Consider the following 12,509-nt stretch of genomic DNA (forward strand, 5'->3'; position numbering starts at 1 on the left):
GAGGAACCGAAGGCTGGACATGGAGTCGGGGGTTAGTGTCAGCGGGGCCCCCGAGGAACCGAAGGCCGGGCGTGGAGTTGGGGGTGCATGTTTTAGCAGCAGGCTGGGTGGGCAGGGTGTCTGGAGAGGCAGGAGTAGCCCAGGGCCAAGGCTGACCAGGAGCTGGACTCACACCTACATCCTCTGGAGGTTTGAGTTCGTGGTGTTAAGCCCCTTCTGGGATTTTATATTTGAGTCAGTCTGGGAACAGAGGAACCTGAGACCCAGGGACCCGTCCAGACCCTCCAGCAGGAGTCAGGTCGACCTGCTTCTCTCTTTCCCGCACCTTCAAAGGCCCCATAAAGTTAAGTTCTGTTTGACCACGTGGAAGGATGTGCAACTGCAGCTGAAGGCCGTCTGATCCGACCTTCCAGAACAGCACAAGCATCCTGTTCTCATCACTGGGCTGGGGGGGCACTCTCTTCTCTCAGCTTACAGAGCTTAAGTGGTGGCTTAGATGGTAAAGAATCGCCTGCAATGCAGAAGACCCTGGTTCGATCCCTGGGTTGGGCAGACCCCCTGGAGAATGGAATGGCAACCCACTCCAGTATTCTTGCATGGAGAATCCCAGGGACAGAGGATCCTGCTGGGCTACAGTCCATGGGGTCACAAGAGTCAGACACGACTGAGCCACTGCCACACTTTATGGAGCTTCAAGAGTCAGATTTGCATGAGTGAGGGTGACTCACTCCCACATCTCCCACCTTCCAGGCCACAGTTTCTTTGAAAGCAGACATCATTTCTGCAATAATTCAGCCTGACTTTCAACTGCAGAAAGCACAATTCTATAGGTTTCTCCTTAACACTCATGGGAACAAAGGAATTGTGTGAAATTAGTTGCATATGAAGATTAAGAGTTTTCTAAGGTAATGTCCACCAGCCCTCATAAATATATATTTTTAAAAATAGCTTCCATTTAGTGAATTTAGCATATGATAAGAAATCAATATACATTATATTATTTAATCCTTATAACAGAGAAAAGCATTATATGCAAAAGGTTAAAATATCTTATTTTATGAAATGTAAACAGAGAGGAAGATATCAGTCAAAATAGCCACATATTACTTTTCAAAATGAAATAACTTCTCTTAAAATATGACAGAATCTGATTAGCTAAGTTTAAAAGAATTGTTTTTACCACTGTTTTAAAGCCAAGGCTTTATCCTTACGTTATAAGTAAAACAGTATCAAAACACCAAAATTATACTTTTCATTTTCAACTTGAACAGTTTTGGGAACCAAACTGAAGAAAAATCTTATACTGATCTCTAACATACCAACTTTTCAACCAAGTTTTTATGGCTGTATGATAAACTCCAGAAAGAAATTAAGGTTAGAACATGCAAAAAAGAAAATAGGATTTATAATGGATTTACAATGGAAAATATATATGAGTCTATTATCAAATTCACTGAAAAGTCCAGAACTCTACCAGGTCTAATAATCAATCTGGAATGCCACCTTGGCAGATCTTACTCTGAAATGAGCAGCGTGAGATCACGGTTCCCAAATGCAAACCGCATTCTGGCCGTAAAAGACACACACACACACACCCACACACACACACCCACAGCCCTCCCGGGGCCGCCCCGGCAGGGAGCATCATCTCGCCACGTGGCCTGACACCTCCACTGGGTCCGAGGCTGCTACGTCAGCAGTGCCACGACATCACTGCGTTCTTCAGAGGGTGCCTCCATTCGTCTGTGGGACCACAGTGTTTAAAATATTTTTGCTGTTTTTATGCAGCTAAGAGTCTGTTCCCAAAAAAAGACGCAAAAAAATAATCTTTGCTTCAATAACTCAGCAAGCTGAAAACATCATACAAACCAGAAAAGCCTCCTCTTAATTGGAAATGTCCTCCTTACCGAGCCCCAAAGGGTAAACTGGGGGAAAGGTCCAGGTAGGACCCAGTCTGAGCCTTAAGGCGCCCGTCCAAGACCAGATGTCCCCCGGGAGGGGCGGACGCTCATCTCCCCTCCTCAGCCCCCAGCCACTGCCCGCCAAGGCCAGGAGCCCGGACTCTGGCCGCTGCCACGTGGACGGGCCATCCAGACGGACCTCCCAGGGCTCAGACGCGGGGCCTCAGGACACTGCCCTCACGTCAGGGGTCTCCACTGCCCCAACACAGTCTGACTCTGGGCCCAGCACCCCCAGCCTCCACTCCCCCAGGACAACACCAAACAAAGTCCGTTGGAGAGAATTCAGCTCCACGGCCCTGGATCTGCACTCTCCTCCCACTCAGCCACTTACAGAACCTCACCGACTATCAGACCACACACGCCGTCCACACACACCATCACATGGACACTTAAACCCGAATAACATCCTGAAACTGTGGATAGGAGAGTCTTCTTTGAGCAATATAGTAAGACTTCACTTAAAACAGGAGAATATCCTTGAACCATAATGCATATTTCTGCAGGCATTATAAAGTAAACCCTTAATTTGGAAAGTGATTACAAATCTATCAAAAATCAAAGCTGTAGTCCTGAAAACAAACGTTCTGTTCACAAGTCTCTTTGTTGTTCTTTTGAGTAACAAAGCATCTTTTGAACTAAACTGTGAGACAATGAACTCATCAGAATGGCCACCTCCTCAGTCCCTGGCCTCCAACGCCCACTCGTGTGTTATTTTTAACTCTTCCTCCGTTGAGACAGACCAGCTGCACCGGACAGTGAGACCCGTGAATCCACAAAGGCTGCTTCACATCCCTGCAGAATCTACCCAGCACTGCAAGCGCCCAAAACCACCACCAAGTGGTAAATGAAAATGGTCCCATGTTCATTTGAAAGTGGTAAAATCAAAAACTGGGACCATAAAATCATCAAAGACAAAGGTACAAACATCCATATTCGACACAGCATCCAAACGCCTTCTGACATCGAACATCAAGGCTTGCAATAGCTTCACAGCCGATAAAAACCACTGTTGCTTTGGCAGCAAAATGCTATAAGAGTGCATCATAAGTTTGTTAAACACTTAAACGCAAAGTTTACAAAGGCTGCGGGCAGTCAGGTCACTCACTTTATTTTGACAGATCTGGTGGACGGGCCGAGAATGGGCTCCCGTGATGATGGCCGCACTGCAGCCCATGTTGAGGTCGAAAACCTCTAAGGTCCGGTTCCGCCCGGCAGTAAGCACGAGGTCTGGGGCTCGGTTAGGCAACTTCTCTCAGCAGAAGGTTGCATGGACAGTGACCAGCGACGATACCCTGAGGCTCCACAGGACGGTCCTGACCACAGCCCGCTCCCCACCTGAGCCCGGGCGCCTGGCCAGAGCTGCTGGGAGGACGGGGAGGCCAGGCGTGCAGATTTCCACACTGCAGGCCCAGGTCCACTGAGAGTTAAGCAAGGCTTGAGATGTCAGGAAACACCCAAATCAAGAGGCAGCATGGCCGTCCCGCATGTAGGCACCGAGCTTGAAGACGGGTCTGAGCCAGAGATTAGACAGGGAGGCTGTGGAAGTGAACAGCGCCCCCTCCCACCAGGTCAGGCTGCCTGCATGGAGGACAAGCCGTGTACGCAGCACACGGCAAGGACACTTCATCCACGGGGACCAGGAGGGACAGTGGCTAAGCTGGCCGCCCAGTGGTTAAGACTCCACGCTTCACCGCAGGGGTAATGGGTTCAATCCCAGATCAGGGGACTGAGCTCTCACCTGCCACGTGGTGTGGCCAAAACACAAAATGTATACGCGCTAGAGAAGTACAGAATTGAAAAAGTACTAGATCTAATAACAAACCCAGTGCTAAAGCCAAATACTCAGGGTCCTCACTCAAGGACAGAGAATAATCAGAACAACACGTTTCTGCTAAGTGTTTTTGCGTTTTTAGCCAAAGGTTCTAGCATAAAAAAATTACCTTTCTAATTAAAATATACTAGAACCTCTAATACCCTGTATCAGTCCTTCTGAAATTTCAAGAATAAAACTTTTCAAAAGAATCTTGTACCTTTGAATTAAAGTTTATAAGATATCTCCCTAAAGATCAGAGCTTTGTTTCTAAATAAAGTCAATGCTCTTTAATTTAAAATGATGATGGAACCACAAAAACTCACTGCTGTAACTTTGCCATCTTCCACATGAGATGGGGTACGCCATTCAGTTCATCAAAGGATGCATGTGGTAAGTGTAGCTGTGTCCTGTTTAAATGCATTAAACTACTGTTACTCAAGACGCGAGCAGACCAGAAACCTCAGGTCCCGTCACTCTGCTCTACCTCACAGGCAACCCACGTCCAGCTTCCCTTTCCCTCTGGGGCTCTTTTCATTATTGAGATGAAGCCGTTACACAAAGGCCCCTGAGCTCCATGAGGCCCGAGTGCTCAGCCCAAGCCTGGAGCCTGGACCCTCAGCACAAGCCTTTGCCGGAAGGATGACGGTCAGGATGTGGAAACATCGGACGCAGAGCAGGAGAAAGGATACAGGAGTGGAAGACATTCACTGCGGACAAGCTGGTGACCTCCGTGGCGTCGGTCGTGAGGAGCCTGCACGCCGGCACGCACCAGCTCTTCTGTCTGTACCTGCGAGAGGGTGGAGGGCGCTCTATCCCCTGGCTCCCCTTTCGCCACAACCCGAGAGTCTACCTTCAAGAACTTTAAAATAAAAGCTTTCATGTCAATATTAGCAATCATATTTAATTAATAAATATTAATAATAAAAAAATTTTATTAGATAGCAAGCTGACTACCTAAGTTACCCTTTAGGTAATTCTAGCTTTTCCTTTAGTAAAACTTTGTGAAAAGTATTACTATATACACAGCCAAGTGGGATTCTTCCCCATCTACGAGAAAACAAACTTTTCTCTTAATTTTAAAATAATTGTATGTACTTAGCAAGACTCCCAGGGAAGGCAATGGCACCCCACTCCAGTACTCTTGCCTGGAAAATCCCATGGATGGAGGAGCCTGGTGGGCTGCAGTCCATGGACTCCCAAGGAGTCGGACACGACTGAGCGACTTCACTTTCCTTTTCACTTTCATGCGCTGGAGATGGAAATGGCAGCCCACTCTAGCGTTCTTGCCTGGAGAATCCCAGGGACGGGGGACCTGGTGGGCTGCCATCTACGGGGTCGCAGAGTTGGACACGACTGAAGTGACTCAGCAGAGCAAGTCTCCACAGATCAAACCTGGGTCTCTTCCTGCATTACAGGCAGATTCTTTACCATCTGAGCCCCTGGGGAAGCTCTACACGCTTAAGGCACCCAGTGGCTGTAAGTTATCTGCTGCTGTTGCTCAGCTGCCCAGTCAGCTCTGACTCTGAGTGAGCCCAGGGACTGCAGCACCCCAGGCCTCCCTGTCCATCACCAACTCGTGAAGTTTGCCCAAATTCATGTCCATTGCATTGGTGATGCCATCCAACCACCTCATCCTCTGATGCCCTCTTCTCCTTCTGCCCTCAATCTTTCCCAGCATCAGAGACTTTTCCAATGAGTTGGCTCTTCACATCAGATGGCCGAGATACTGGAGCTTCAGCTTCAGCATCATTCCTTCCAACGAATATTCAGGGTTGATCTTCCCTAAGACTGACTGGTTGGATCTCCCTGCAGTCCAAGGGACTCTCCGGAGTCTTCTCCAGCACCACAGTTCGAAGCATCGGCTCTTTGGCACTCTGCCCTCTTCACAGCCCACTCTCACATCCATACATGACGACTGGGAAAACCATGACTGGGACTAGACGGACCTCTGCCGGCAAAGTGATGCACAGGTGGGCAATGGCCAAGCCGTCAGGGCTCAGAGTCCAAACCTCTCAGACACTGGAGGTGTGGATGGGACTGGCTGTCAGCCCACCCCGTCCACAGGGAGGCAGCTGCGGGGCAGGGGTCTGGTGCAGAGCCAGCCACAGAATGGTGCCAGGAGGGGTGACTTGGGGGGCAGGGACAGGCCTCACGTCCCGGGAGAAAAGGCCACATGCAGACCCAGGCCATGCCTCAGGGGAAGTCTGGGAATGAAGCTTAATGATCAGCAGAGATTTCATAAACCCCCGTGCGTCCTGCTGAGAGACTGTCCAAAGCCACACAGCAGGACGGCTGAAGAGGTGACAGCAGCAACTTACTGTGGACAGGACGGCCCAGGAAGGGTCTCAGAGAGAAGAGTCGTATGAGCAGAGGGGGTGCAGACAGCCCTGCGGTGGGGGAGGCCCGGGAGTGCCTCCCAGATAAAGTGCAGGTGTTCCCGACCCAACCCCACACCTGCCCGGGGTGCAGGAGTCCCCAGTGCTGGAGGCTGGCATGTGCCCATCAAGGCGAGGCTGTCAGCACCAGGGGGACTCTGGGTCAGAGGTGAGGGAAGTGGGAGGGGGCCAAGACGAGAGGCAAACAGCTTGTCCGTGAGACCAGCCCCACCCAACACCCAGGGTGTTCCTGGGGCCCTGAGGCATGCAGGCCTAAACAACTCTCCCTTTCATCTTGCCGTGAGAAACACAGATGTGATGTCTGGAGCTACAGCAGCCACCTTGTTCTGCAGAGTGACAAGCGTGGGACAGAGCCACCCAGGAAAGGTTGGGGGGCAGGACCTGACGGAAACACCAACATCACGGTGTGAACACAGTGAGCAGCTGGTCAGCTACAGGCAGGGAACTGGCTGATGGGCCCCCACTCTGCAGGACGCAGGACAGGGGAGCCTGCGGGCACCGCCTTCAGAGCAGTGCGAGCCCACCACCACGCTGCTGGGTGCCACCATGCTGCTGGGCACCACCACGCTGCCGGGCGCCACATGCGCCCCCTGAGGAGAGACCGGAGCAGGGAGTCCAGAAATGCCCACCCGGCCCACCAGGCCCACCGCCAGATGCGTGCAGGGAAGCTCAGGGCAGCCCCACTGGAACAAATGAGGTGTCTGTATATGGGAACCAGGAAGAGCTGTGGCAGCCTCCTGTCACCCAACACATCCCAACAGGTAAACCCACAGGGAGCAGCCATGCTCGTGAGCATGGTGGTGATCAAAGGTGTGTCACACATGAACCGCCCACCAAGCTGCACAGACACCTGGGTGGGCAGCAGCTAGAGACCAGGGTGGGCGCGGGCACGTGAGTCTCGGGAGGTGGCAGAGGGGTGGGGCTCAGAGGGGAGGCCTCTGGTCCTCTCTGCAGGCTTCATTTTCTTAAACGCTTTGAAAACAAAGACAGCCAAGCATTAGTGTCTGCCAAGTCAGGTGTGCCCCGGCACGCGTCTAGCAGGCCACACACACGTACATCTGTGGATGTGTATGCAACGCTCCACGTACGTGTGCTCACTCAGTCATATCAGCCCCTTTCCAACCCCATGGACTGTAGCCCACCAGGCTCCTCTGTCCATGGAATTTTTCAGGCAAGAATACTGGAGTAGGTAGCTATGTCCTTCTCCAGGGAATCTTCCCAACCCATGGATGGAATTCCTATCTCCTGCCTTGGCAGGTTGATTCTTGACCATTGCAACCACCTCAACTTACTATAAACGGTAATAATCTCACATACAAAACGTGTTAATCTTGTTGCTGAACCAGGGCAGTGGCCCCCTTTCCTGAGTCCTGGACACTGGGGAGTTCCCCGAGGGCCAGGCCTGGCCCCCAGGGAAGCTCCAAATCAGAGAAGGGACTTCCGATCACAGGAGGGTGTGATGACACCTTGGACCCCGTCACTTCACACCCGACGCACGGTTGAGACATAGCACCCCAACCACAGGCGGCGCTACCTTCGTAAGTCGTCCTTGCTGGTGTCGACGTGATGCTTGAGCAGCTGGACCTCGGGGCCCTAGGAGGACAAGATAAACGCGTCAATGTAATAAAACTGTGCAGGCTGGACAGGCTTAGGGAACGTGTCTTTGCCCTGCAGTAAGAATCAGTCATCATCACTAATAAATAAGTGTCAGTAAAAACTCTACTGCTATAAATATGAGACCCTCTCATCCTAACACAAACATCCACTTATTCTAAACGTGCAGAATGCCTCCTGGTAGAACCAAAGTACAACCTTCGGTGCTTCTTCCTGACTCTGTAAACGATGCTACATAATTAAAATTCTACTGTAGTGACTGTTGGGAATTCCGGCCATTTAAAAACTCTAAAAGGAAAGAACACTGAAACCCAACAGGACACATATTGAAGCCAGAGTTCTCCACGTTTTAAACCTGGTTCTGAGGCGTCTGCTCCTCCGATGACACGGCCCAGCCCATGCAGGGTGCAGAAGTCAATAGGACTCTGGGCCCCAAAGCCAACCCCCTCTCCCCTCGGCCTTGCCTGCCGTCCTGGGTGTGACCAGCCTTCCTCGAGCAGCGCCCAGGACTCAAGTCTCCTTTCATGAGACTCACAGGATGGGTGCGAGCAGCGTCCTCGAACCCGCTTCCTGCCAGCGAGGAGCCTGGTGACTTAGAGCCGCGTCACCTGTCCCCTACCCATCTTCCTGACTCCCTTCCCTTCTTTCCAAACAGTCTCCTATGAAATCACTAAAATAAGGCATTCTTCTCCCCAAAACACATCTCCCCCACATAGTGTCCTGTGAGCATTGTTATCGCCTCTACTATAGAATCACATTTATTTTTGTATTTAAATTATTCCCATATTTTACTACTGTTCCGCCATTTTCAGACCATGCAAATGTCAGGCGTATGCAACTGTATGTGCATATGTGTGCACGCGCGTGTGCTGCGTGTGCTTGCGTGTCACGTGTCCGTGTGAACACACCATGCTGCCCACCTGCCCCCGCCCCCCGGGTGGGGCCGGAGACCGCACAGGAGAAGCTGGGCAGGGCCCCCGTCACCAGACGCAGCGCCAGCTCCGGGCCGCGCACCGACCACACCCGCAGCCTCCCGTCCTGGGAGGCGGACAGCACCCAGCGGCCGTCGTGGCTCCAGCACACGCTGCCCACCGCCCCGTCGTGACCTGAGGGCAGAAAGGAAGAGCACGCCTTGAGCCCCCCAGGGCAGCAGGCCTTGAGCCCCCCAGGGCAGCAGAGCCGCCGCGTCCAGAGGGGAGTGACCCCGGCGGCGTCTCCCAGCCAAGCGCCCCAGCAAGCCAACGCCCAAGGCAGTGGCCCTTGCTTCGTCTAGAGGCCAAACACAGTTTGTGGAGAAGGTGTTAGCCGATGATGCTGGCCGACGGTTACAGTGTCTGAGCAATTAGACCTGCAGATAACGGACCGCTTATCACTTGGCCCGTCCCCTCCCTTCCCGGGGAATAAGCGGGTGCTCAGGAAGGGAGAGGAAACGCTGCCCAGATCAGGAGGTTACACCAGGGGCAAGACCACAGCCGCTCGGGCGGGGTCCCCGGCCCCTGCTGACCCGGCACCTGCTGCCTGGCTGGTCCGCTCGGTCCCAATGAAGCGTCAGGACCCGCTGCGGATTCTGTCTTGGCCCCTCCGACTCCCCCACCCACCGGCCAGCCCTGCCCTCTCCGCTTGGCGTCAGCCACCTCCGCCTCTGAACCCACACACGACCTAATTTTTGGACCCGCTTTGCCCTCACAACTCCTTGGAAAGGCCATCACGGCCGGGAAGCAACCTTGGAATCACCCAGGACCACCCCCACGGCCACTGGGAAGCAGAGGAGCCCCTGCCGGGAAGGGTTCTCGGAGGCGGATACTTGGAGCTTGGGAAGAGAAAACTGCGGTCCTGCAAGAGGAGATTCAGAACCCAGAGGGCCGGGCCGGGCTGTCACGGGCCACAGTGTGCGCACGCAGGCGGGAAAACCAGCGACGCCTCCCGCTGAGCCCTGCGCTGCCCTGGGGCGGGCTCCACACGCCACCCCTGGGCCCGCGATCCAGCGTCTCGGACTTTCCATGTCGGACACTTTGTGACAAACTGCAGAGAAAGAGCAGCCGACGAGGGGACAGTTTTGTCTCGGCGAGCTCACCCCAGACGTCCGCGCGCACCCTGGGCTCAGCGTGTGAACCACACTCGGGAACCTGAGATTGGACAGAGAGGTGTAGCATCACCGCATCGCCCCGGTCAGAGAGCCCACAGGGAGGAGGGGCACCATCCTGGGAGGATGGACAAGTGTAAGCACGACCCTGAGGAAACGGAGAGCCAGGACCGACCGAGTGGAGAAACACCAGAAAGGGCTTTGCTGCCCTCTGCTGCAGGCTCCCGGGAGCTCCCGCGGAGCCAGAGCCGGGCCCGCGTGGGTGGGCGGGAGCTGGACACACCGAGCTCCAGACGCACCAGCTCAAGCCTCAAAGGAGGCTGCTCGGGCCACCACCTCCCCAACGAGGCCAGAGGCCTCGAGGCCACACGAGGCAGATTCAGCGGGGCTCCCTTGCCTGGCCCACGGCCGAGCGGACCCGTGCCTCCAGTCCCCGCGCACCCTCACCGCTAACGAGCACCGCCCCTCTCTGGTAGCAGATGGGTCAGGAGGCTGCTCGCTCCCGCCCGAGGGTCAGGACAGACCGCGACTCCCAGTGACCACAGGACCCCAACGGGACCTTCTCCTCCAAGCTCCGCCCTGGACACCGGAAGCTCCAGGACCCCGAGGCCTGTGCAGACACTGGCCTCAGGGTGAGCACAGAGACCCCAGGCCCTGCTGAGCCACGTGCCCCCAGGGACCCCGCCAGGCCCCGCTTTCCTCAGTGTCCTCTCCCCACAGCCACGGTGGATGGCTCCCACCACTGATGACTAATGCCCGGGAGTGGGCAGCAGGGATGCGCTCGAGAGCAGAGCGGCAGGACACACCTCCGACCCAGTGCCCCAGGACCACAACCCTGATCCAGCCCCCTAGGACACACCCCCCTGACCCAGCGCCCCAGGACACACACCCCTGACCCAGCGCCCCAGGACACACACCCCCAACCCAGCGCCCCAGGACCACAACCCTGACCCAGCCCCCGAGGACACACCCCCCTGACCCAGCGCCCCAGGACACACCCCCCTGACCCAGCGCCCCAGGACACACACCCCCAACCCAGCGCCCCAGGACCACAACCCTGATCCAGCCCCCTAGGACACACCCCCCTGACCCAGCACCCCAGGACACACCCCCCTGACCCAGCCCCCTAGGACACACCCCCCTGACCCAGCGCCCCAGGACCACAACCCTGACCCAGCCCCCTAGGACACACCCCCCTGACCCAGCGCCCCAGGACCACAACCCCTGACCCAGCGCCCCAGGACACACACCCCTGACCCAGCGCCCCAGGACACACACCCCCGACCCAGCGCCCCAGGACCACAACCCTGACCCAGCCCCCTAGGACACAACCCCTGACCCAGCGCCCCAGGACACACACCCCCGACCCAGCGCCCCAGGACCACAACCCTGACCCAGCCCCCTAGGACACACCCCCCTGACCCAGCGCCCCAGGACACACACCCCCGACCCAGCGCCCCAGGACCACAACCCTGACCCAGCGCCCCAGGACACACCCCCCTGACCCAGCGCCCCAGGACACACCCCCCTGACCCAGCCCCCTAGGACACACCCCCCTGACCCAGCGCCCCAGGACCACAACCCTGACCCAGCGCCCCAGGACACACACCCCTGACCCAGCCCCCTAGGACACACCCCCCTGACCCAGCGCCCCAGGACCACAACCCTGACCCAGCGCCCCAGGACCACAACCCTGACCCAGCCCCCTAGGACACACCCCCCTGACCCAGCGCCCCAGGACACACCCCCCTGACCCAGCGCCCCAGGACACACACCCCCGACCCAGCGCCCCAGGACCACAACCCTGACCCAGCCCCCTAGGACACACCCCTGACCCAGCGCCCCAGGACCACAACCCTGACCCAGCCCCCTAGGACACACCCCCCTGACCCAGCGCCCCAGGACACACCCCCCTGACCCAGCGCCCCAGGACACACACCCCCGACCCAGCGCCCCAGGACCACAACCCTGACCCAGCCCCCTAGGACACACCCCCCTGACCCAGCGCCCCAGGACACACCCCCAACCCAGCGCCCCAGGACCACAACCCTGACCCAGCCCCCTAGGACACACCCCCCTGACCCAGCGCCCCAGGACACACCCCCGACCCAGCGCCCCAGGACCACAACCCTGACCCAGTGGCCTAGGACCACAGGGACAGGAAACAACCCTGACCCAGAGCCCCAGAGGACACACACCCCCCGACCCAGCGCCCCAGGACATACAACCCCAACCCCAGGCCCCCAGGACACACAACCCCAACCCCAGCACCCCCCCAGGACACACAACCCTGACCCCAGCCCCCCAGAGGACACACAACCCCGACCCCAGCCCCCACCAGGACACACAACCCCGACCCCAGCCACTGCCAGCACTCACAACCCTGACCCAGCCCTCCCCAGGACACTCAACCCTGACCCCAGCCCCCCCGCAGGTCACACGACCCTGACCCAGCCCTCCCCCCCACAGGACACACAACCCTGACCCAGCCCTCCCCCCAGGACACACAACCCAGACCCTAGCCCCGCCCCAGGACCATAGGGGCAGTGATGGGGGTCGGGAGCCAGGCTGCAGGCGCCTACCAACAGGAAGGACCCCGGAGGGGGGCCAGTGGGCAGCCCTCAGACAGACGCAGAACTCGA

The 12,509-nt window shown here is 56.5% G+C and overlaps 1 protein-coding gene across 1 annotated transcript in view; it reads right to left on the reverse strand.

Moving 5' to 3' along the window:
• The window catches only part of WDR27 (WD repeat domain 27), a 65,788-nt gene that overhangs the window by 20,925 nt on the left and 32,354 nt on the right, over positions 1-12,509 (reverse strand). Inside the window, 4 exon segments of the mRNA XM_068984983.1 lie at positions 3,067-3,188; positions 4,464-4,561; positions 7,705-7,838; positions 8,769-8,890. Coding sequence (XP_068841084.1) covers positions 3,067-3,188; positions 4,464-4,561; positions 7,705-7,838; positions 8,769-8,890 — 476 coding nt within the window.

This window comes from Capricornis sumatraensis, chromosome 13 (assembly GCF_032405125.1).
Source record: "Capricornis sumatraensis isolate serow.1 chromosome 13, serow.2, whole genome shotgun sequence".
Classification (NCBI taxonomy): domain Eukaryota; kingdom Metazoa; phylum Chordata; class Mammalia; order Artiodactyla; family Bovidae; genus Capricornis; species Capricornis sumatraensis.